Source organism: Empidonax traillii, unplaced genomic scaffold, assembly GCF_003031625.1.
Source record: "Empidonax traillii isolate 1590-97213 ecotype Southwest subspecies unplaced genomic scaffold, ASM303162v1 scaffold224:size737649, whole genome shotgun sequence".
Taxonomy (NCBI): Eukaryota; Metazoa; Chordata; class Aves; order Passeriformes; family Tyrannidae; genus Empidonax; species Empidonax traillii.
In genome coordinates, this window is record NW_020955417.1 from 280,554 (window position 1) to 307,642 (window position 27,089).

The 27,089-nt window shown below is 39.3% G+C and overlaps 2 protein-coding genes across 6 annotated transcripts in view; one reads left to right on the plus strand and one right to left on the minus strand.

Annotated features, from left to right (window-relative positions):
- The window catches only part of KCNC1 (potassium voltage-gated channel subfamily C member 1), a 127,365-nt gene extending 105,624 nt beyond the window's left edge, over positions 1–21,741 (plus strand). Inside the window, exons 3-4 of one of the 5 annotated variants that reach the window (XM_027887901.1) lie at positions 12–200; positions 19,644–21,741. In XM_027887901.1, the coding sequence (XP_027743702.1) occupies positions 12–200; positions 19,644–19,825 (371 nt within the window). In that variant the 3' untranslated portion in view covers positions 19,826–21,741. Of the gene's footprint in view, positions 1–11; positions 201–2,173; positions 4,352–19,643 lie in introns of those variants that run through there. The other 4 variants (XM_027887902.1, XM_027887904.1, XM_027887905.1 and 1 more) reach the window with 4 other exon arrangements.
- Positions 11,362–27,089, minus strand: part of SERGEF (secretion regulating guanine nucleotide exchange factor) — a 149,416-nt gene continuing 133,688 nt past the window's right edge. The window contains 2 exon segments of the mRNA XM_027887907.1: positions 11,362–13,315; positions 13,318–13,461. Of these exon segments, the coding sequence (XP_027743708.1) occupies positions 13,164–13,315; positions 13,318–13,461 (296 nt within the window). The 3' untranslated portion in view covers positions 11,362–13,163.

Here is a 27,089-nt window from a genome sequence, read left to right on the forward strand (position 1 = left end):
TATGTTTGAAGATTCGAAACTGAATGGTGAGGTGGCCAAGGCGGCGCTGGCAAACGAAGACTGTCCCCACATAGACCAGGCTATTACGCCTGATGAGGGCCTGCCCTTTACGCGCTCTGGTACTCGGGAGAGATATGGACCCTGCTTCCTCTTATCAACCGGGGAATATCCCTGCCCGCCTGATGGAGGAATAAGAAAGGGTATGTAGCTGGGGTCCTGTGACCATGTAGTTAGCAACCGTTTTGAATAAATAAGAGAAAGTCAGCCGTAGCTGTAGCACGCGATAGTGCGCTTGCTGTAGAGATGCACGTTTGGGCTGGAAACCACCACCTGATGTCTGCATTTGGAGTTTCTAACCTATTTCTTTCAGAAAGAAAAGCCTGAGGAGCTGTAACTACCCTGTGCAGCTATGCTAGGCAGTTGAGTCTTCCACCCCAGCTGGTGCAGTAAGCTTTAGTGGAGGATGCTCTACTATGCCCTTAAATTAGCCCGTCCTCTAAGGAGAGACCAATTAACATTTCATAGCAATGAAGGTTTGCCACTTGGAAAGCTCACAGATCTTGCCAAGCTCTGAGGAGCACAGACTTGGAGGTGGCAGACAGAAGAGATAAAACAGAAAAGCAAAACATCCTCAAGAAATGTGAAATGATTATTCGGCTACCTTAACAGAGCATTAAAAAGAATGATTTAGGTATTCATAACTGCTTAGTTCAACAGAGAAAGAAAAGCATGAACATCTGCTGGCACAGGTATCTTACAATTGGAAAATAATCCATCAAAAATCCTTTCATAAATAAATCATTATTAGTTACTTTCTCAGACTTCTGACAGCTACGAATATCTCAGAAGTAACTTCATTTCACTTTGCTAATGGTCAGAGTAATCTATTTAGCAACAGAAATCAAATCATAAGAAAAAACCCTTCCCTTCTTTAAACAGGCTGTTGTGTTTAAATAATGTCATGTGAGGAAACCATGCAAACCAAAATTAGAGTTACATCTATATGCATCAAAGTTGATAACGAATAGGAAATTTGGAAAAGAAATCTCTCTCTTCAAATCAGTGTTTACCACTGGTGTACTGTACATAGTATATGATATAGTCAATATTTTAAAACTGCAAAGATTGTACGATGTAACCATACCCTGAGTATGGAGTATAGAATTCCCATGTGCCATTTTATGATGGGCAATAGTTATAGTAAATGCCAGTTATAGATAGTGTATGTATTTATAAGTTTAAAGCTTATCATCAACAGATATAGTAGGACCACAAGACTTTCATATGAAAGTATATCCTCTAAAATTTACCTTTGTAGCAAAGCGTTTTACTTGATTCTGTATTGGATAAGCATTGGCCGTGTTCATTCAGCCTGGGCGAGTTCAGGTGGTTCCAGTGGATCAGGGGAACACTCCAAATGGCACATCCTTTGGGATGGGGAATGTATGGTTTTCACGATGCACTGCAACCGCCTCTCGTTACTGAATGAAACAGAGGCTGGTTGGCTAAAGAGTAATATACGTCAGCATATTGTTGGCCTGTTTGAAACACGTTGAGAGCATCTTAATTGTTGTTCCAACAGAATTTCATCCATAGTTTGTGCAACTCTCTGTACACTTGCTGAGCTGTTTACGTGCATGTCTGAAAAAGAAGCGGGGCGGGGGGAGGGAGGGAGGGAAACAATGCATGCAATCTTTTGTTTACTTTTCTTTTTTAAATGCTGAGAACAAAGGAGTAGTATCTCTATAGCAACAAAATAAATTCTATGCTGCCTTTTCCCCCACCCTGCCCCCAAAGATACCAGAAACCTTAATTTTGCCTGAGGTAAAAATGCATGAAGTGGAAGGGAGAAGTATGTGTGAGTGTATGATGGAGACATAGAAAATCCCTCCCACTGACTCTTTTGTTTTTTTAGGGTACAACCATGTTGCTGCCTGTAGGATCAATTACGTAGCCTGACCATCCTTGAGAAATGATGATTTTTTTTAAAAAATATATATATTTTAAACTTGTTCTGTATTTCAACGGCCTTCTGAGTCACGTTGCAAGCGATACTACTCTCGGCATGTCGGTGCATGCAGATGCTATTGAACTGGCTACGATGTTGACCTCATTCTTAGTCCATTCTGTCATTGATCCAATGCTGTACTTTGCATTTTTCTTTTAAATGAAGGTTACGAAATGTCACGGAGCCTTAACAGCATAGCTGGCATAAGTGGAAAAGCGATAGGATTATCCTCAGTGTCTGCGCCCTACAGCTCTCCTAGTCCAGTGAGACGTTCTTGGTCTCCCATCCCATCTATTTTGTAGCATGGATCAGTAGCAGAGAATGGTCTAAAAAGCTTTATTTTCAATTAGCCTATGCCATGTTGCATATAGTCCAGGTGACTAAGTCTGAAGATGCAATGTCTCACAGTAGCACCTGCTGGAAACGGTGTTACTACTGATGCTAGGTGACAACACTCCTAAATAGCATTCAGATGACATAGGCAGGCATTGGCGTAGTACTGGTGGGCCATACGTGCTGCATGGTATCAGTACATAGGATGAAGGGTAGATGCGCCAGATAGTTTCCTTCCTGGTGCATCCTGCTAGTATGTGCTTATTTTGGCTAATGGTGGATCTACTGGCTCTGTATGGAATGGGTTAGGCATTTAGTCGATGCTGAAACATGCCAACGATGGAAGATTTTGCTTTTCTCAGGATATTTTTGAGCCATAGGAACCCTGCAGGAGTTTGAGCAAACAAGCACAGTAGGATGAAACTTTGCATGGGCACCTATTTTAAGCTGAAAGCAATACTCAGACACACTGTAGAGAGGTCTCAGTCTGGCTGACTGCATGGAAAAAAAAAAATCCTGTTGAAGAAGAATATGGCTGCCTCTGCATGTAGCTATCTCACCTTTTCCTCCTTCCTTTAAAACTAAGATGCCGAGCTTGATGTGAAAAGCACAGGGAAGAAGCTCAAGTACTGATTGTATTCTTTACATGCAGATCTTTGCAAAGAAAGTCCAGTCATTGCTAAATATATGCCAACAGAGGCAGTCAGAGTGACCTGACAAGGCAAGATGGAGATGAACATTGATGGCTAATAAACATCTGTGTGGAACTGTGCAGGCATAGAAGACCTTCTCATTTGGACAAAGTTAACTCGCTCCATGCAGGTTTTATGGATGATTCTTCATGGTTCTGGAGTTGTACTAGAGATGCAGGCTTTTTCTACGGCCAAAATGTAACAAAACTGTAGAAGATCTTTTTCTTTTTTTTTTTTTTAATCTATTTTTTTTGTTCCATAGCATGAATTGCATGAAGATAAAAATGAAAATGAAAAAAAAAAACAACAAAACAAAACAACAAAACAAACAAAAAAACAACACACACACAAGAAACACTGCAAATGTATGATTAAGGAGAAAAAAAAAGCAAAGTTATATATTTTCTTTCAAAGCTCTTTACTTTTACATACATTGTTGTAGCCAAAATGTAAAACATTATAAAACTGTACATTTCTTTGCTATGGATCGCTTCTTTTTGTATACGAGATACAGAGTAATGGTTTTAAAAAGTGCAATCAGGCAGTCATCGGTCATATTGACCACGCCTTCACAGTTCATCACACCGACATGGAAATCAAGAACTTTTAATCCAACTAGAAGTGTATAAAAATAAGAAAAACTTTTTCCTGTCTGTTTTTGTTGGCATGCTTGTGACACATGGGACCTTCCTTCGGACCTGACAGTAACAGCTGGGTAATTTTCCAGCTCTGGTTATGTTGTATTTTATTGATGTATAGATCCGTAAAGACCCTTCATAAATTGTTCATATTAAGTAATCAGTATGAATTTTAAACAAAAGAGGTGTTATTTTAAAACTGGGACTTATAGTACAAAATCAGGAAAATACTCAAGTATAAATGGTCTCAAAGTTTAAGAAACAAAACAACAGCATTGTATGCAATTTAGTACTGAGTAAAATGCATGCACAATGTTATGCAAAACAATTCTAGCATGAAAATAAATTTTGTATCATGGTTTCAGTGCCTGCTGTATAGTGTAAAGGGGAATCCTTTTCTGAAGCAATCAGGGGTTTCCAGAGACTTGCTTCTAAAATCTTGAATAAATACAGTGTTCTCAACAGAAATGTAGGAGAAAAGCTTGGTATTGCTTTGGTTCTACAATGCTAATTTTGGTTAGTAGATAATAAATGAAGCCTGCAAACACTTGATACAACCGATGTCTAAAGAATTCGCACCATTAGTAATTTTACAAGGGAAGAGTAAAAAAACCCTATAATTACTTAGGTATCTTCCTTTTCCCTCCCCCAAAATAATAAATGTTTGTCTTTTTAGCTGATTAAATGAATTCAGTTTTTCTTCCTTCTTTGGGCCCCGTCCTTCACTTGTTCTTCACTGAGCCACAACAGTCCACCTGACACCAAACTGAAAGAAATCCAGGTGTCTGAGTCGCACTTGATTTGCCACACAAAACATGCACCAGTAAGAACAATGGGATTAAATTTCATTTTAGATTCTACAAAGACAACTATGGACTATGTGTCAGCAGCATTCTAGTTGCTTGAGCATTTTTGGTAAAGTACTTCTATACAGGAAGGATACACACCTTTATCCTCATGTGAGGAACTTCAGAAGAGCTGACAACCTTCTAGGCAAGCCACAGCATCTGCAGCTCCTGATGAGAATGGGAACATAAAGGAATAGTATTCCTACGGTCTGGAGGAAGTAGAGATTAAATGCACAAAAACCCAGAAGAAACACTCATGGCTCTGGTAAGTGCTAAATTATAAACAACAAAACCAACTGCAGCTGGATCTTGTCTTCACAAAATTCTACTCCAAAAGGAAAAATAAGGAAGACCTCAAGCTTTTAGGAATAGAAGAAAGGCTGATAATCTGAATTTGTACATAATTAGAACAGCCCTTTGTAGTCCTTGATACAGCATTATGTACTTGATTTCTACTTTAGTTTCTCCCAAGAACTATTTTTCTCACACAGTCTCTATGCTGTCCTTCTCAGAAGATAAATTTCTTACCTCCAGAGGTAGATCCAGGTTCATCCAGGATTTGCGTAACAAACATCTTTTCCTCTTAAAATGCATTAAGAATCCAGAAATAGATTTATCTGCCCCATTTTTTATTTAACTCTAGCTCAAGGTCCCAGCACAAAGGTAGCTCAAATTCTTCATTACCATAAGGAATACTAACAATTCAGCCCTGTAAATCCCATGTAGGTCTTTCTCTTCCACTGCACTTCACATATACCTGAGCCTTAGCTAACAGGTTGGGTACAACTGTCATTCTGTGCTGCTTTTTACATCTACCAGTCCTGTTTTCATTTAGGTACATTTAGGTCCTCTCTGCTCATTCTGATTTGAGGTAACTGTGTCTTTTGGAGGACTTACATAAACCATTCACAAATAGAACAGCACTTACCATCCACTGTCCTTCAGGAGATGCCCTAAAGCTTAAGGTCTGTCTAACCCCAGAGTTCCCCTTGCACAACACAGGGAAAGAGAGAGACAAGAAAACTGGAAAATCTCAGAAGCTGTTGCACTGAGTCCTGACATTGAATCCAAAGAGAAATTTACCACATCATCCCAGCTGCCTCGCAGTTAAGGAGCTTTTGCTGGGGTATTATTAAAACATTAATTCCTTCAAGCCTGCCCCCTCCCCCTCCAGGACGTACATATCTCTATTAAAGCATTAAAACTATGCACGTGGATAGATTCTGACTACAGGCTTTCAATAACGCCACCAACTACTTCTGACTTCACACCACTGTAAGTAAGAACAGAAGCATGTTCTGGAGTTCAGTTACACTCTGTTTCCTGCTGAAAATGAAATCTGTGTTTCCTCCGCTGTAAACTCAGCTTTTGGCAATGAACTCCCAGCTATAAGACCCAGGGCTGGTCCTTCATCTGAACCCACTGGCAATTAGTGACTTATTACTTGCTAACATTAAAAGCACGGCTCAACCACACCTTCTATACCTACAGCTTTCCCTCTGACTATGTGAGGACTCATTTTTTTCTGGACCAACCTGGTGTGTCTCCACAATTACAGTTTCAGACAGAATAAATTTCTGAGGGTTCTGTTCTCTCCAAAAAAAAAAAAAAAAAAGAAAGAAAGAATCTAGCTAATACCGCTGCGATAACAGTCAGCGCAGCAGTCATTAATCTGGATAAAGTGATTTTTCACCTCAATTGCCTTCTCTCTTCCTAAAGTTTCAGCACCAAAAAGAAAATACTTCACTGAAACAAATGGCTGCTAGGACAAATGAGCAGACTGAAATGCAGAAGAGAGCAAGCAGGGCTGAGGCAAGGGCATTCAGAAAGGAAATGAGCACAGAGCTGCTCACAAAAAAAGATGTCCTGAAGAAAAAGACAAGTGCAGTTATTACTCTGCCAGTTTGCATATCCCTTTCCTAGTTTCAAAACAAGGCAGCCTACCTCTGTGCTTTCCATATATATGATGGAAGAAACTTTGAGCTCACAAACATTTCTCTTCATGAAAACATGCTTAAATTATACAGGTTATTTTTAGGTCGCTCACTTACTTGAGTTTGGGCATAAAATATGTTCAGAAGTCCCAAAGCCTCGGCATTCATCTAGGACCATAGGGTGCCCCATTATTCTCTTAGGGAAATACAAATATTTATTTGCAATCAAGGACAGTATTTGAATTCAAATGGAACGTCAAGTTAGAAAATGCATCCAGAACTGCATCTCTTGACTTTCTTTATCTGACAAAGCAAATGCTTTAAAACTAAGCGGATTCACCTGACCCCCACGAGAAGACATTTCCTGGCTCAAGCTGGCAAAGTCAGGTTTTCAACCCTCAGCATTCATTTGAACATTGAAAAAACTTTATGCAAGTACAGAGGTCCAAACATCTCCAGGTACCAAATATTAAGAGCATGTGCTCCAAGGCTTCCACTGTTTTTTCTGCTGCCCATGAAGCACAGGTTAGAGATTCCGTAGGCAGCAAAGTATTGGAGTTGTATTAGCTCAGCTGTCACTCTGAGGTACCTGCACAGCTTCTAGATCCCAAAGGGCTTAGCAGGGACAACACAGTCTGTGCAGAGGCTGCTGACTGTGACTCACAGCAGCACAACAGGAGACACGGCTTAAGCCCAAGCAAAGCAGCTCCGCAGGAGCCACGCTTTGCCACGGTGGTGTCAGTGCAAGTGGGTGGCTGGAGAAGAGGCGGCAGTAGCAGAAGTGGGAAATGAGAAGGACACAGGACGGGTTTGGAAAATGGGTTATGCAAGTAGGAGTGATGGAAAGAGAAATCAGTAGCGAGGGGGAAAGAAGAGCAAAGAAGCAAAGAGTGGCAAAAAAATCATCAAAAACCACTAGCCAAGAAGGTAGAACTTTGGCCTGGGATTCAGGAAATGGGAATTTCATTCTCGACTCCACTGTGGATGTGCTGGGTTACCTCAGTTGGGGCAATTCAATTTTTTGTGCCTCAGCTTCTGTTTCTATGATATTATCCTTTTTTTTAAAGTGTTCTCATGTCAAAAGAGGAAAGGCAGTATTTATAAAAGGAATAGTTATTATAATCTATCTACTCAGAATTAAGGCTCCAGAGGAGAGAAGTGTCTCTCCATTATTTGAAAGATGCCATGTTTCCTTGTCTGCAGAAGAGCACAAAGCTCCTATAGGAATCCCTTTTCTTCTGTGCTTTAAAGCAGAGGATTATTATGGAAAATGATTAAGCACCCACACAGTTAAAATCACAGAGCATTTTCATTACTGATTGGCAACTCCTCTGCTGCCCCAATTTAGGTACCACGTCTTCATGCATTCAAATCAGTAAAATACAAAACAAAAGCTAAACTCACTTGACATTTGCAGCCAAAAACTAAAGTCACGTCAGAACATTAAGATCTCCCAATTCTTGGCCTGTTTTCTAAATACCAAAAAAAAAAAACAAAAAAACAAAAAAACAAAAAAAACACCCCACAGTCTTATAGCAAGGTGCTTCACATACACTTAAAAGATTATGACCAGGGAGTACTTGAATAATACTGAACTGAAATTCAGCAATTTCAAATTACAAAGTCTTCATCCCAAAACCTGCAGACAGAACTCCCTCCCAAAACTGCATAGCATCTGAATATCAAGGGGGCCCACAGGCAAAGCAACCTGGAAACATGTGACAAACATGGAAATGAATGGAGGGAGAGGCCAACATGGGAACTGGACTTAGACACGACCCTCTCCCAACCTGCCAAGGCTCATCTGAAAATGAGACAAAATCAAACATGCCACAAAATAAAAATGCCTGAGGAAACTTTGCAAAATAAATGTCACCCTTGCATTTTCTCATCCCCCAGCCAGCTTTTATTCAGGAATAATTACTTTGTTGCTCTTGTTTCCAACCAAGCTGAAAAATACATTTTCCCACTACTTTAAATTTATGCTCCCTCAGTCTCCCACAAGGAAACGTGGTTCATCCAGGCCATGATTCAAACACAGAGACTATTTTCATTGCTGCATATTTTCAGTCACATACTCTATTTCGATGTTCTACAGAGGCACTGATGAGTAAAAACTGTCTCTGCATTAAAAACAGGTGAATGCTGAGACAACTGATGTATGAACCTGAATGAAATGCACAAATAGCTCAAGAATGTGCCTGACTTCAATCCTTCAACATGGAAATGGGTTACAAAATAACAATGGCATTACACATGCAGTTTCTCCAAATTAACTTCAAACGCACATAAAGACTTCCATTTTCAGTTATGTTCATCCAACAGAAGGCAATTTTCCATAAAACCAAAACATTTTAATTCAAGGCTATTAAATAATTCTAATATAGAGTAAAACATGTAAGATCAGCATTTATCAGGAAATAAGAACAGAACAAAAGCTAGAAGAAAAGAGCAAAGCTTGTACTACCTTTTTTTGCATATGCACCAAGATATCAATGTCAAAAGTTAAAACGTACAATTATTTTTGTGTCAGCTAGACTTTTTAGCAAATTTGGTGTAAACACCACTGTGCACATTTTGAAGTGCAATCAAAACCACACAAGATGGTTCTCTACCCCAGACTCCATCCATTCCAAGTCTTTGGGAAGCAAGACTTACGTCTTCCACTTCAGTATTTTCTTTTTCCCTTTACAGGATTTTCACCTGCTCTGAACTATAAGCTGGTAGTAAATAGCAGATGCGTGACTCAACTACTGATGAAAAATTCTGGAGTACTTTTCAAGAAAATATCTAGTTAAAAGAAAAAGCACAAGATTTGTTAAGAGAACACAGGACTTTTTGGTGAAAACATGACATAGCAATTTCAGTGACAAAGATCTGCCATCATCTTGATTTTTAATACAGGAGAAAAGGAAGTCCCAAAATTATTTAAGTCTTGTTTAAATCTGATCCAGAGTTCATGAAATCGAATAGAAAAAATAGTAAGCACTTGATTAATGCTGGACTAGATCAAAGGTCTGATCAAAACATTTCTGAGACTGACAGGAGAGGACAGATGTTGCTGTTCCAGCTGAGGAGAACTGGAAATTTCAAGATGTGCTCTGATTGAGGAAAAAAACACCCAAAATTGCAGGGTCAATAATTCACATTATTATTAATAAATAGTGGAGAGGGGGAACAATAACATCCAAGAAACAGAATAGCTTGTCTCTCATCTCACTCCCACCACACTGACAGGCTGGAATGCTGCTACACCTGTGAGATTACTCAGTCCTCAGGACTTGTATCTTGACTCTGTCTTCCCCCTCCTTTTCCCTATGTTTAGTTGACTATGTCAGGCTCTCTATTGACATTCATTTAAATATTTTTCCAGGTCATCTGTACATTTAAACTGATTTCCTTCATCTGTTTTCCATCTTCAAGACTTATAACTCAAAACATGTCATATAAAGCACAATGAATCCTTCCTGTGTCCCCCCCCCCCCCAATTTCTCTGTGCTCAAAACATGTAGCTGAACAAAATCTCCTGTCACTCATGCTGAAGTGACCTTTGTGGTGGTTGGAGATGGCATGGACTAGTTAGACATCAAAAGGACTGACAGTATGCAGATGGAGGAAGGAAGGAAGTTAGTGCCATATAAGAAGTGATGACTGGGCAAATCAGAAGAAAGGCAGGATTCTTCTTTCAAATGAAGACAGTTCGAATACAGCGTCCAGTGTTCTAAGCAAAAAAGCATCAAGTCACTCAGGCATGCTACACAAAGTCAAACAACATCAGTGACCATCAAGTAGGCCAAAAAATCCTCCAACACATCATCCCACTGACATTCTTTAAAATGGAACAGGAGGGCCTTGCACAGGTGCACATGGAAGCTGCACGAGCAACAGCCACAGAACTCCCAGGATTTCAAACAACAGAAGGGCTCACAATATCTTCCTTCTCCCCCCTCCAGCCCAAGAGCCTGAAAGTTCTCTGAAGGTCAACAGTTCACAACTTGTTCTCCGTCGTGAATGTCAGCTCACTGGGGGGGTTTGCTCATCTTCGAGAAAGTGAGGGGAGAGCAGCTGCACAGACACTTGCTTACCTTGTTCCAGTGTCTCTTTATAAATACCTATGTTACAAACCTTGTCAGTTCATTTGCATCTGAACCTGAGCACAGAATGCTTACATAAAAGGCTTGCCTTGTTTATCACAAAAGAGCTGCTTAAAGAACTCTGTATGAGCTGCATAAGCATGGGCATAGCACACTGGCTCTGCGTTTTGCCTTGCAGAGACTGACCTTCTCCATCAGGACATCAACAGGTAGCAGTCATAAGCTGTGGACACCAGCAAAGGAGGGTTTTTTTCCCACTCGATTAGGAGCTTTTCACCTGTGTGCTCCTCTCCTTACAGAGAAAGCCTTAACTGATTTTGTACAGTGCTTTATTCTGCAAACAAAGCTACTGACATAGTAAACAGGGCATTAATTTCTGAAAGAATGAGCAACAACATGGTTTTGACATTTGACTATGTCCCTTCTACAATGAATTCTATTCACTCTTCATACTACAGCAGCATCTAGAAGTCCTGACCAACAAAGCATTCAGTACTTCCCAAAATTTTCAAAGATGAAGATCAGATGCAGGTCAGCGCAAGGAACAAACCGACGTACTTCTTTCTTTCCTCGCCATATCACCCCAAATCATTCGCTGTGTTCCAAAAGTGAGTTCGTGTTACAGGTGTGAAAAACTGAAAAACATTTCAAAGAACCAGATCACATTTACTTGTTACGTAGCTTGTTGGACTCCTCTGAAATGAGCTGCAGCAACAGCACACAGAGTCGAAACATGTCCAGTCCAGGAACCCCAATGTAGGGCACACATACTAGCTGTGACTAATGAAGGAACAGAATTGTTTAGAGGACATGATTACTGGAATGAGGGAACATGTTTATTTGGTACACAGGTTTTGGAGAAAAACAGAAGTAGAAGCCTCAGACAGGACTGCCAAAAAAAGCACGAGAAAGTGTTCAGTGCGTATAGTAGAGAGGCTCCGGTATCCTGAAAATGGCATTGAGGACAGTCAATAAATAGCAGCTTAGATAATTAAAAGTACAAGAAGTCACATCCTGGAACAATATATTGCCATGAAGAACCACAACCAACACATAGGTTAAAAAACCCACCTTACAATAGAAGTCTCAATTTTACACTTTTTGCAGAGGACCCATTTGCTTTTTCTTACCAATTCTTTTGGTATCTATAATAGTTAAAATTCACTTCATAGTCTGTTCAAGTTTCTCATCCATCAAATAGAAAAATAAAATACCTTTGAAAATGAGGCCATGAACTCTAATTGCTGTAAAACCAAGGGTGAAAAAACCCTTGCAGCCCATATTATCACCTTACTTCCTTCCCCTTCATGTGTAAGCTGACACATCATTAGAAAGTCTTCCTGTCCTATTTCCCAAGAGCCTTTCTCTGAGTATTTTTGTAATTCTGTAAGGCTTCTTCCCTGGTAAGCCTGCTTTAAAAAGTAAACCACTGTTTAGCAACAGTAGGTCTCATTAAAAGGTGCATTTACCACACAGTAGAACTCTCTATATTTAGAACTTGAAATACATTGAGTACCACAGCAAATGTAAGTATTGTGGGTGGTAAACACTCAGTTTAATAGCACCCAATGTATCTGAGTGAAAGAAGCAGTTTTATAAATAGCTTCCAAAATTTTGCTCAGCATAGGCAGCTAATAATATCTGAATATATTTTATTTCATAGTTTTTCATCTCTCCTACCAAAACAAGTGTTGGGCCTATGTTCTCTGTCAAGCACTCACCTGGAACAAGTACTGTGGGCATGCCATGAACAGTAACTCAGCTGGGCTGTGAAACAGAAGTGAGAACTAACCTGAAATCATTAGGATTATTCTAGTGTGCCTTTTAGGTTGGGGAACTTGTAAAATATTTTTGGTTAGATTTTAATGTCTTCCTATTCAAAGGCAGCTGGAAATAAAGGAGTTCTTTCCGATCAAACTGTTGTCAACAGCTACAACTGACTTACGCCCTTTGATAAGAATTTTTAGATTGTGTCCAAGAGCTCTTGGAATTTTTCCTTTCCTAAGCAGTAGCTTCAGAAACTTCTGGTTTGGTTTGCAAGTTAATGGTTATTCACACAGATTTGCATCCCTCTAAATCTGTAATAAACTGATGCCTGGCACAGAACATCAGAAATATTGCTCCTTTCGCAGTTTAATCAAGATAAAGCTAGTTCAAAAGGGCCTCATTTCCCCCTTTTACCAGCCTTCTAAATTATATCACTTTCTTTTTTTCTTTATCCTAATCTTCTGTTTAAAACGTGTGTATGCATCTATTTATGTTCACTGGTATTTCTTTGTGATACAAATGATTTTTTGAGCTGCTGGGAGCTCCAGCAGAAGTCAGTGGGTGCAACATATGCTTATTGTGATGTAAAGATGCAGTAACAAAAGACCACCTTCTCAGACCATTTCCTCAGACTGAGTTTATACACCAATGATATGTGATTAACAAGTTGGTTTCTTCCCCAAAGCCTTCTCAGAAGATCAAGAAGTAAATCTGTCTTCAGTTGTTTTGCTTCGAGGCAAAATGTTTGTAATTCTATCTGTGGTAAGAAAGTCAATTCCTGCAACAAGAACCCATGAAACAATTTTTTCAAGTATTATAGTTTTCTATGCATAGTTGTTCCTTTTGGACTTAAAAAAAAAATCCACACTTTTCAACTATTGTGTTAATCATGGGCAGTTCTCTTGTAGCTCTCCTGAGCAACGCAACCCAAAGATGTCCACACACATCCATGATGTTATGATGATATGATTCCAGGTGTGCTAAGTCTAATGTGGAGTTTGACAAAGAGCCATGGAGTGTCCTGCCCCACATCCAATCAATTTTGCATGACTGAGAGCTTTGACTGGCTTCGGGACACAAACATTTGCTTCTGTGCCATCACCACACATTCCATGTTCATTCCATCCCCAGGAGAAGCACTGGCCACCTAAAAGAGAGGACAGAAAATACAGACTAAACACCAGAGAAACACAACAGCTTGGGTTAGTTCTGAGGAGCAGATTTGTCAATTTGTCCTATTTAAGTTCTAAGAAATTCTGCTAAGGTGGGGAAAAATGTTCTGGTTCTCTTGAAAATATAAATAAACACAAATGAATTATTCTTCATCCTGTTCCACATTGTTAACAAAATAGGAGAGATTAAAATAACAAAGGCATTTGAAAATCCCTTAGCAAATACATGGTTCAGTATTTTTGCAGAGCCCACAGAAATCTCTCTGCATTTTAAGAACCCTCCCTGAAATGAAGTGGAATGCCTGTCTTTCAAGTTCCCTCTAGTAAGCAAAAGTATCATAAATCAAGCACAGTGACTTTAATCATTCACAGCATGATCTGTAGGGCTGGGTAACACAGAGTCACAGAGCAGCCAAATTAAATTTCATTCCTAGTTTCAAGTTCACATGTCACCTTTTTCCTTTAAACACAAGTCTTTGACAGACTGCCTTACTCTTAATCATCCTACCTCTTCTGCTTGCTTTGACATCATTTCACTGCTTTTATTATTCTTATTTTCGCTCATTATTATTTATTTTTGTAACATCTACTCTTTTATATCCCAAATATCGACTAATGTATTACTATTACCCATAGTACTCTTCCTTGAAGAAAAATATTCAACTTTTGTTCTATAAATGACTGGCATAATAAAAAAAATCCACCAAAACCCACTTATTCTGAACTACAGGAGCTATTTCTTCCCTATTTTCTATTCTTTATTTGGCTGTCAGAGACTGTGCCTGTGACTTTTTGTAATAAAAAAGAAAGCCATCCTGCCATATAATCATTTTTCTGATGCCACTGGCATTTTTGAAAAGCAGCAGGTATTAACAGCACGAAGTATCATTCTGGATTCCAAATAACGAGAAGAGAAGGGCTGAAATTCAAAAATCCAATCCCAGTCATAATTTTACTTTGCAAAATTCAGAAACAGATTATTGCAAAGCTAGCAGGACCATCTTTCCTGCAAATCCAGTAAAATTTCACTGTCATCTGCTCTGTTTAAATTATTAGTATATTAAAGTTCTTCTCTCCTGTAAAAACATTACTGAAGTCAGATGTAATTAAACAATGACATTTCATTTTCCTGATGTAATTAAACAATGACATTTCAATTCCCTGACAATCTTTAAGGCAATGGAACCCAAACACCACTAGAACATCCCAGCAGCCTAGACACATCTCACCTAATGCAGCAGCTCTATTATTCCTATCTCAAAAAGCATCAGATGTTCTGAAATGTACACACATGTGCTGCTGAAAAATACCAGAAACCAAATGTGTAACATATACCATTTAAATATCAACAGAACATCCTACAAGTTAATGGGATTTTTTTCTTGTAAGGTTCCAGGTAAAAATGTTTATGTAAATATTGAAAAGCAGGAGAAAGACACTCCAAACCCATACTAGAGACACATGACAAACCAATTATTCAAGGAAGCTGCACCTAAGAAAAGGTTGGTTTTTTTTTGCACAGGTAATATGTGAACCCCGCAGACTAAGCCCATTTAAGAGTGGGGAAACTTCCAGTGGAAAGGAAATATAACATGCCCTTGCATGGATTTTTTATTTATTTTTTCATCCCATCCCATCAGGACCAGAGAGAGGAAACCAGAAAGTTTCTGATCATTCGGTATTAAAAACTGCTCAGTGGAACATTAATGGTACAAGAAATATTCAAAGAAACAGTGCAGTATTAACCTCTCAAACTGATAAATATACCTAGTGAAGCATCTTTTGAAAAAGCATCATAAAAACATTTACAAGCTAGAAAACCTCCAGACATGATCATCTCCCCTAAAATAAGGATCATGGAGTCTTTTCCAGCTTTTACTTCTCCAGGTAGGTAGACAGGCCACCAAAATAGGTTTTTCTACATGCTTCCAGTGAGCTCCAAGGTTACTGAAGTGGGATGAGAGTGAAAACTGGCAAAAGAAAAATTAACTAGGGTTTATGTATGAATGGTCTTATTCAAAAATGCCTCATACATCTACAGAGAGCCAGGAAGAACTCTGAAGAGACAAAAGGGCAGCTGACAGATATGGAATTACAGGCCACAAAAATGTTTCTCATCACCAGCAAGTCAGAATCAGGAAAGCTAAAAGGCAGAAAATTTTTATTGTGAGAATAAAAGGTGTACTGTACCACATCTGCCTGTAGAAGATTTAGACAAAGGTTTGTCCACAAAAATAGCCAGATGTTTGATTCATGTAAGAGAAAACAGAATTTTCAGGAAACATATCAAGTCCATTTTTTGGCAATAACATATTAACAAAACTTGGAGGAGGGCTGGGCAAAATGACTGCAGTGAAAACAATTAGGAGGGAACAATCAGCTGTGTGAATCACGGGCACAGAAATTGAAGTCAATGAAAATCGAATGTAATGAAGCATCTATTTAAAAAATTACATGGAAGGAATATCTGCAGAGTTAAGGAAAGATCCTAAGGAGATCCTCTGGTTAGCTTCTGGACAAAGGACACCATTTCATGTAACTTCCCCCCCCCCCACCCCCCCGTTTTCTTTTTGGTTGCTTCTATTCACAGTTTATTGCCGATTAGAACCTCAACACAGACTCAGCGGCCCTACATGCCTTCACAAGAAAATTCAATTTCTATGTCTGTGCCAGACCTTCCCAGGATTAAAGACCATTAGAATGATGTGTCTGAATAGGGCTACAAACTGCCTCTAACAAAAATTAGCACAAGCACTGTAGTATGCTCTCAAACAAAATGGTTTGTGTTTGGTGAGGTGAGGGAAGGTTGCTCCATGTCACTGTTAAAGTGAAATCACATAAGACATTGCATTCACCTTTTCCCATTTAAAACATAAATACTCAAAGTACAAATGAAAACCACAGAACTCACATGGCAGCGCCACGTGATCCCAAGGGAATTTCAGTGCATTCCCAGTCACAATAGTCGAAGTTTAAAGCAATGCTACGCAGAATTTCCCCCCAAACATTAAATACACAAAACATAGGGAGAAAAAGGTCCTTAACAAACCTGTTTTGGTCAAACAACACAAGAAGGGGCTAGTGCCCTCCTTCTGTCTGCAATAGCAATCCAGGCTTTTTTTTCAAGGTAACTGAAGTGACAATGGCAATACACAAATTGATTAAACTGGAGAAAAGTATTTCTAGGAAAAATAAAGCAGCATCATAGTGGACAGGATTCTGGAGAAAGTAGAGGATTTAGGGTCACATCTCATTGCTGAGTACTTTGTTCTTCAGATGGAAGAATCAAGATTAGTAAATAAAGATGCTCTGGGTGAGATTCACTGCACTTAACTTCAGCCACCTAAAAAATCAAGCAGGTATAGATCATTATCCTCTAGTTTTTCACAAGAACCAATGGAGACATCTACATGTCTCCAACAGGCAATTCATCTTATTCCAACACTGGTATTAAAATCAAATCTATCTCACCTCAGTGACTATAAAGAGAGACCAAGTGATTGTCCTAGCCTAGGCACATCAGTTTTATGCAGTTGAAGACAGGTTAAATTAAATCATATGCCGACAATCAGTCTGAAGGCAAAGCAAGGAAAGCTGGAAACAAGGAAGATGCAAATATCACTGCAACCTAGCTGCAGGCTACAGTCTGCTTCTAAACCAGCCTGTGCCCTGGAGGCTTATTACTGGAATCTTGAAAAGATTCTCTTTACTGTTTTTCCTCTCCCACTCTTTCAACCACAAAAACAGAAGTTCGCCTTAAAGACAAGCCAAGTATCTTGAGGCCAAGCCATTCAAGAGAAAGCTTCACATTTTAGGGATCTGCTAAGATGTTTTAGTACAGCTCTATTATACTGGCTCTGTGCTCTTAGCAATGCTTCACAGTACCTCAAATTATTATTTCTTTTTAACCTTAAATTAGTGCTACTCTACAGATGGTTATAGACAAAGTTAGAGTAGGCAGAAGATCAGCTCAGTGCAAGTCAAAGACTTTAAACAGCATTAGGGCTGGACCTCAGACAAAATTCAGGTGTCTCAGCTACCTTTCCTTGACTATTTGAAAGCATTCAAAACCTCACAAGGAACAATACAGCACTACACAGAAGGAGAGATTTAGACCATACCTCTCCCAAGGAGTTGTAAAAGACAAACGAATAAATCTTTTTTTCTTTTAAAGGCCATCTGGTGGTTCAGGGTGTCATGTAAAATAAAAGTAAGAAATATCCCTCTAAGCTTTTTTAGTTTTGATGGCAACAATTCTGTTATTAGTGCAAAAGATCTGCAGCTTTAGAATATAAGAAACAGGATTGATATCAATTGTTTTCTGAGGAAAAAATATGGAAATGTATTAGTAACTAAAAGGGAAGTCTAAGCATTCTGCAAAATCTTATTAAAGGCAAAGCCTGGTAAGTGGAATGTAAGATGATATCATCTCAAGACACTATATGGTACCTCCAAAACTCAAAAATAACTATGAGATTCATATACTCAGTTTTTATTATGGAGCCACATTTTCAAGGAGCAAGCTCCAGGCAGCCCATCCAGTCGCTGGCGGGATTGTTCAGGACCAAAACCCTCAGGAATGTGTGTCTGCCTTTATAGTGAGTAAGCTGGATAAAAATCAGACACACTGCAGTGCTAACACAACACACAGATAAGAAAAAACATACATTTTTGACATTTGTACATTTAAGTACAAAGTCATGGTGCTAAAGACATGCTGATTTCAAAGTTAGCCTCTGGTCAACAATCTGCCCTCACTCCACACGAGTAGCTTCTCCCCAGGCAGTGGACCTGGACCACTCAGTCCCCTCTTCAGCTGTCATTTTACACAGGTGAAAAATCACATGACTGTGGCTCATCCCGGTACCTGGAAAGAACAACTTTCAACGTCCTCAAACAGCTAATCAGAACAAATGCACGACGCTTGCACTACATGGACTCCTCTGACTTGATGCTCTAAACTAATATTTTATGTGAATTATTTTTTTTTTCCCCAGCAGAAGCACTGTTTTGTTGGTTGGACCTTCTCTCTGCCTGTACTTGTGTAATACAGCAGGGACTTCAAACTGGGTCAGGGCCTCAAGGCCAACTGTCAAAATATCCAATTATAATCCATAACTACCTACTGAAGACAGTCAGAAAATCGACTTGAGAATACAAGATGCCTAGTACGGCTTAGGCATGTGCAGTACTGCAAAACAGAGCAATAAGGCTACACATATCCTTTGCAATTAATTTCAGTTGGGAAAGTCTAATTTCTAGTTTGTTCTTCAATATCACTGTCTATCCCACAAACTGCAAACAGAAAAGGAGCACACAGCCCATCTAATCTCTTCTGTTCTCATTTCCATAGCATATGAATAGCTGAGAGTTACAAAACGGGAAGGGGAAGGAATCATGTGTATTATAATTTCCAAGCACACAGTGAAGGGCAACGAAGCACATCTGGCACAGCCTGAAAGCTGTATATGGAGAAGTCTCACAAACAGCAATGCAGAGAATTAGGGGAAGATGCAGTAAGAATGTCACTTAGCAAAAAAAAAAAAAAAAACCATAGCAGATTCATGCAAACATGCTGCGTGTTTTCCTGTGCGCTGTTTTAAGCATCGGGCAAATAACTGAGCCCATCCCTAGAGGAAGTGCTATCCTGCCAATTTACAATGACAATAGAAATTTTGTTCTGTTCTCACAGGGCACTTCAAAGCAGGAGCTGAATGGCTCACTGCACAAATTAATATGTATCTATTTGAAAGAATCATTCCACATTACATCAAATAAGCCACAGTTTAGGTTACCACTCAGGCTAGTTTATGATGGATTTTATTTTTTCCTTCTCAGTTACGCATTTTGAAGCCAAAAACGGAAGAAGGAATTCACAAAACTGTATCCTATGATTTAAAAATGAGACTTGCAACTACAGATTTCTTGGGCTGCTCCACCTTTATAGCTTCTATGGTGAAACTGAAGCCCTGTAAGATGGAGATGGTTGCTTTGCTGTGTTTAGGGAGCAAGGAGAGAAATCTACTCCAAGGATTATCTGTTCACATTTCTGTTTCCACAGGGAAACACAAATGGTACTACTATGTGTGATGCTCACAGGGGCTGCACTAGGTTTTCCTTTTGGTTTTACTCAAACATGTCAATTCCTTCCCAACAGGAAAGCATCTCCAGCTCAACACAGAACAAAACCTGGGCTCACGACTTTGTGCAAGACTGAATGTAACTGGTCCACTGACAATTCACGAGGATTATATCATACACGAAGCAGCTGCAGTGCAGAGAGGATTAAGCATTAAAGATGCTTTTTTTTACACCTGTAGAAGACAAGAAAATCTTTAAATTTTGCTTGCTTAAGTACAGGACAAGAACAGATGACAGAAACTAGTTAATGAAGAGATTTGTCTTGAGGCTCTGACTGTGGCACAAATGTCTGTTCCATCAGAATATCAGGCATGGCAGAGAGTGACATTCATTCAGAACTTACATCCCTGCCTCTCACAGTGACAGGCATTAAATGTGTCACAGTGCTTTAACTTCGTGTGACTAGAACTAGACAATCACGATCTCATCACAGAGCCAGAGACTGCAGTCTCATGACACTCTGTATGATGTGAAATGGAACATACAAAAAATACCTTAGACTAAGTGCTTAGTAAAGAGGTCATCCATGCAAAGCAGTATGTCAGAGCACATCTAGAAGACTGCAAGTTATTCAAGGGTCCCACGGGACCACATGGTGCCATGGCCACTTGTGCCCATGTATTTTGGGTATTAAAGCATTACCATTTCAAATTTCCATGCACTTTAAACTTACGTAAATGATTATACAAAGATTATACAAAGAAAAGGAGGGGACAGCTGTGATTCACCTGACATACAGTGTTACATCCAAGACCTAGAACTGATGGTCATCTTCAGCACAGGCCTGGGAAAAGTAACAGATGAACACAGAAGCAAGAATCTGAGAACCCCCTCAAACTGCATTCCAGTACTACATGTAGCTTTCAAAGCGCTAAGCAAATCATAGAGCAGGAGAAGGTCCAGTCAGCAAGATGAGCAGCAGCATGCAGGTGAAAGGACACTTCCTCCTACTTCATCGGCTGAAGTCAGAAACAAGAGACCCCACTGGGCTCTCAGGAACTTCCTCCTCAAGAAAGAACAGTTAGGTTGGAAAAAGATATTTTGGAAATGCTTTGGTGCTTAACATGTTTCATAAGGCAACCCTTCGCAGAACTGGTCTATTTACAAGCATGAGCTTTAAGGCGATCACACAGACCAGGCTACAGATGACTGTCAATCCTTGGCAGCTTATAAAAAATAATGAAATAACAGAAGCTAAAAAAATATTCCATATGGTCACATTTACCTTCTTCTTATCTGACTGCTGTTCTCTTCCCATGAAGGGCTGTTTGCACTGAACAAAAGTGAGCATTCTAGGGTTTATCTCTGAAGGTGTCCTTTTCTGCAGAATACAATTCTCTAACTCAGAACCAAGAATTGAAATGTGTAAACCTTCCACATGGGCATCTTATGTAAAATAGCTTTGTGTTTAAATGGGCTTCAGTTTGAACTCTTCCCCTTTCGTTTTCCCTTAGCAATTGCAAGGCTGCATTTGGTCAATTTTCAAGATACATGATATGAATGTGCATTACTGTTGAGTGAAGTCTAAAAAAACCTGCTTGTTGATATTAAACAAGTGAGAGCTTTTTCCCCCCCACGCTTAACAAGTAATCTGAGATGAATTCCATCAGTCATAAGCAAAAGTGTTGGAAATGCAAAGAGAGAAATCAAGGAAACAAGTGGTCACTGAGTTTCTCAGTTTCCATCTTACTGATTGAACTAGTAGATTTTCTCACAGCTACGCAGTCGCCACAGAACAAAAGTAGTCGCAGCTCAGCAATGACGTTATTAGGATGCCTTATTTTGCAAAGTTTCAAATCGCAATCTTTGCATCTTGCAGTGGCTCAGATGATGGCTCCCCTGCAAGTGTCACAGTGCAGCTGTAAGAGCGGCAGCACTGTAGGACACGCAAGAGCTTTAAAATACCTAGCTTGATACAAGCTATAGCATAGCTGTAGTCCGAGAGAGTTCCGGATGAACTAACGCTCCCTTCAGGGCAGGATTTGTGGATTACAAGTTTCCTCTGTGCTGCAACTGTTGTACTCGAGTTAACCCACTTGTATCTGGTTCAAGTGTGCCTATAGCACACTGTACTGTAGTGCAAGCGCACATCTAATAAAACCCTATGGCTCATGTGCCTTGTCTGTCTGTCTGTCTCAGTTTGTGCCTGTTGTTACAGGGACTCCTATACTCGCCACTGTTTGGGAGTCTAAATGGGGTAAGTTTAGATCTACACAGATACAACAAGGGCTGGGTCATTTGAGCAGCTAGAAAAAGAGTAAAAAATGAACACGTTGGTAACATCCCCACATTAACACCGATGCCACATACAGCCACCATTCCCCTCTATCTCATCCAACATAGTTCTGTGAACTAATGGGACCCCTTCCAAAGAAGAAATTAGAGAGACAGTTGACAGAGCTGTGACAAAACATGAAAGCAAGTAAAATAAAAAATAAAAAAAAATTCCCATGATTCAGACTTCAAACACAAACCTTAAGGAGGTTTACTTCAAGTGTGTGCACCAAAGGCAAGTCACATTTGCTCAGAAGGGCTGATGAAACAGTGCGTTTACCCAAGATTGGCTGTGCAGGGCTGGGCTGGTGATAACTTTCAATTGCAAGTGAAACATTAGCTGAATATTGAGGAAAAAAATTAATAAAAAAAAAAACCACAACAAAACTCCAAACAAACTGCAAACAGTTTTTGACATACTTCCTTTCTGGTGCAGAACAGATATTCTGGGCAAGATGTAAAGCACAGCTTGATAACTTTTACCTTTTTACATCTGTACAGACTTATTTTACACTATTCTCCGTTACTTTTATTCACTGAACTACTTAATTACAAATCCATAATTGCTGATGAACAAAAAAACCTGTTGAGTTTCAATACCAAGCTGGCAAAACCTGAGCATGTCAAGCAACACTACTAAAGAAACCCCAGCCTTGAAGTGGCACAGAGTACATATGGGTGAGTGCAAACACTTTTTACAAACTCAGGCCAGTTAGTCTGGAAATAACCCTGCCACAGCACAGCTTCTTCACATTTCAGCCTCCTCTGTGGGTCAGGTGTGCATACACTTACTCTTCATACCACTCTAGCCTGACCTTTCCCAGAAGTGTACAATTCAATGCTGACAGAATTCAGGATGCCACTGGGTACCAAGTGACACCATCTGAGTTGTTCTGATTAGGAAAGGCAAACATCAGCTCTGCCACATGAGGTTCAGGGTACATTTTGGAGACACCTCACCACTTTGCCTCCATCAGCATAAGATGCACCTGAATTCTGAATTGGGGTTGGCTCCTTAAGTAGAAGGAATAGATCAAGTCATTCCCTGGAAGAAGGCAAGCACAAAGACTGTCCTGAGACAAAAAACTCCTTCAATCAATACTGCAAGATGTTTTCTGAAAGTTTCTCCTCTACTACATTTTTTTTGGATGCTGGCAAAATAGCTGTAGTGAAAACAGCATTCACACATCAGGTGCAGGGATCTGAGGCTGGAAAGGAAAAATCTCTCTCTGGCACAGTGACAGGAAGAACAGCTGATGGGCAGAGGGATTCAGAGGCTCCATGCCAGCTCCAGAAGGTCGGAGACCAGAATGGACAATGCAAGCTGGGTCCCTGAGATGCTGTTTGGCGCTATCCCATCTGATCCTCTGCATAACCTCAGGGAGAAGAGGAAACCAGCTGGAATGAAAACAGGAATATCTGACACCATTTTGGAAAGACTGTATCTGCCAGAGACCTGGGATAACAAAGTATTATTCAGAATAAAAAAGACAAAATAAATATCTCCCTCTCTGAAAGAATATACGGCCAAATTAGGAATTCAAGAGTTTTGTTCTCCTTGCTTTGAAGGAAGCAGGAACACTGGAAATACAGGATCTCCATAAATTGGTTTTATTGTTCTTTCCTTTGTCCATGCAGAAAGCCAGTTCCTTCCATTTTATATTTGGCACTAGACTAATTACAGAGCAGGAGCAGCTATAGAAAGCACCCTAGAAAAAAACCTAGACAGAAGATAATTACTTGGAATGTAAGGCCACACTTGGCCCTATGACAAATATTTATCACTGCTCTAAAGAAAAAGTAATAGTATAAAAAGCTTTTAAGTTATGGATAATATTATAATATGATAACTCACAAAATAACGTAAAAGACTAAAACCAAATCAGCCCAAACTTCTGGTAAAACAGAAAGCTTCAGAAAAGCAACACCTGGCATGCATGTATGTCCACAGGACTATGTATATAACATACAAACAGATGAACGCTATACAAAGTAGTTCTCACTAACCTGCAATATGAATGTGAGAGAAGCTGAATTTATAGTTTACACCACTGGAAAACAGAACAATCAAGCATGAAGATGACAAAGTCAGACAATGTTGAGATGTTTCCTTAAATAACTTTAAAAGCGTTTTTCTCTGATTTAGTAGTAACTGAATACCAATCATGAAAATATCTCTTGTACAGTAAAGCCAAGAGACTTTTACTCTTCAAGTTCAGTTATTAACAGAACCGTCTCTATTCATGGGTGAAACAAAATGCCATTGTGTTGATTCTGGAGGTTTCTTAAATCTACTCAGGAATAGACAAAGCAAAACTAAGAATTTTAAGTGTCCAATCAACTCTGCATAAGTGACTCATGTTCCCAATTCATTCAAAGACTTAAAAATGCTAACAATCCCCAAATAAGAGCCAAATTCTTCATTTTGTCTTGTTTTTGGGCGGGGGGGGGAGGGTTGGATGCTTAGCAGTATTTTAAAGCTCTCTGTATAACTTTTGATAAAGAAAGGTTAAAAATAAATAATAATCTTTAATAATCATAAAATTATAATCATAATCTTTAGCTGCCCAGCCCAACCTGCTTTACAAACTTGCTGTCAGAAAACATTGAGCCTTCTGAAAAGTCAGACGCTTCACAGACAAAAATCAGAAACCCACAGAGATTTCTATTGCCCCCTAAAAACCTTAACCAATTTTGAACATACTGATGTAAACTGATCTTCCAAAATGTCTTCTATGCACAGGCAACTCAAAATGTTGAGCAGTCAACAAAACCTTCTATAGCAAGATGATGAGCTCTGCATTAGATGCCACTTTAGCAAGCACCACGCTCTATCTTCATGGTTTTACTGCATCTTTGGTATCTGGTTCATCCAAATACACATGAAAGGGACTTAATATGTTTATTCAGCTACCTGATGGATTAGGTTTGTTACCAATTTCTGCATGAGAATGCCTGTTATTATGGAGGAAAAACTTTACACTTGAATAATTTCTTAGGATATAGAAATTATTTTTATGTCTAAATAGTAGCTATTATTTAGAACATTTTAAAATCGCTGTGTTGAAATATGGTTCAGATAATTTCAGTTGCTCTACTTTTCAACACCTTCTCTCCTAGCCAACATGTCTTGCTGACAGGTTGTTCATGGAACTGTTTACTTTCCAGCATAAAAGATTATCTTTTACAGAAATTTCTTAGGAGATGTTTCTAATTAATTAGTCTACAATTCCCACACCACTTTATTTCTCTTTTTTTTTAATTAGGTGTTGTGGGTTTTCTTGTTTGGTTGGGGTTTTTTATTTGTTTTAGAAAGCTCCGAAAGCTCTCGCAGGCAGAAATACTTCTTGCTCTCTCTGCAAGAGATGCTTTTTGGATGCTTTTGCTGCTGTGAAATTTTTTGCCTCTCCAGGGGACAATTAAACAATGACAACCCAATGTATTCACCCCAAAGCATAATTCTATTTTTGAAGATTTCATTTGAATAACATGATACTGACCACAACTTTTCATCTGCAAGGCAATGTAAGTCGAGTTCAGCCACATGTCAGCGTGCACTGGCTTGACCCAAGTCTCAGGAGGTGCAAAAATTACTAAGCTGGCAAAGTGATTAGGTAACCAGGCTGACTAAATGGATGGATTCAAAGTTGCTTCTCCAACTGGTAATCAAGCAAGGTCTTAACAGGATTTAAGAACTGAAGGCAAGCCTTGATGGGAATAGCGAGGGGACCAATTGCTTATCCTGGAAATGAGAAAAGAAGCCATGAGGAAAACAGTTTGACTCTGGTTGAAAGCAAAATCCTAAGTCATGACTAATTCCTTAATTTCCAGCTATCAGACTCTGCTACTAAAGCTTTGCTCCTTTTGGCCATGTGACTCTAAACTTCCTCATTATAGAGGGAGAATTACCCTGCACAAAGCAAAAATATAATCCTCCTTCCTGAGCTCTGAAGGGATCTGGTCAGACCTTCCCTCTGACAAATGGCAGAAACCATCACAAGAAGCAGCAGACAGCAGGGGACTAAATCTCTGAGTGCTGCCTGCATTACTGACTAAAGGCTACTCACTGACTCCACTATTTCTACATTTTCCCACTTTTTCATTTTGACTACTTTTGCTATTTTATATTGTTATCTCTTTAGGCCAAGGGTCATCTTTCACACTACATGGTCTGACCTCACCTTGAGCCCATGGATGTTGTGGAATAAAAATAAATAATGAAAAAAACTGCAAAAATCTCTGTTTTATTTAATCATCCACAGGATTAGATTCACACTGCTTTGTAAATCTGGAACTTCAGAAAAAAGTTAATGAAAACTCTGCAGTGAAGGTGTTACTCAGTTCTGGAATTTTGGTTCCTCTGTGTATTTAGAATATACTTGAAAAATTAAAATTAAAAATTAACATAAGATGAGACATCATGTCCTTCCTTAACTGTCCTTTCTCACATGGTGACTGATATGAAATAAACCCATATTACTTAATTCAGTCATAAAAGAACTCAAGAAAGGGAATAATTAAGGTAAAGGCCTGCTTTAGAGCAGGCATAGGAAAATGCTTCTCAGTGCTTTTGATTACCCATCTACAGACCAGGGACATTTGTCTTTCCCAGGGAATTTTACAGTTTACAGCAGTAATTCATATGAACTCCTTAAATTAATGGCCATATAGAAAAGAGAAAAGAATACACAGTGAAAGCAGAATTCAGTTAAGTAAGTTCAGTACAGAGAAGCCATGCTAAAAGCCATTTTAGGGCTCCTGAATGTATATGAGATCTGCTGAGACAAAAAGCCTAAGAGTCAGCGTTGATTTCAACGTCTGTGCTGTACAGACCCTGAGGATTAAGTTAAGCACTGAATTCTTGAGTCAGAACAGCAGCATTCTGTGAGCATGACATTCCTGCCTCCATGGAGGGTTACAACTCAGAGGGCTTTAAAAGGCAACTTAGTCTCTCTTTTCCTGGAGCAAAGATAATCTGTGAACTGAGATTATTTTTAATTCATTTTGGTACTTATTTCTTATCTTCCATTTTCTGCGTCCAGCACCTTTTTCCCCCATAAAAAGGTATCTTTTGTGCCCTTTCCATGCTGTCCTCATCCATACAGCATTTCTGCTGATCTCTGGATGAGGACAGCATTAGCTGCAAGGATATCAGTGCAACGTAGAATTTACTCTGTACCTGCACACC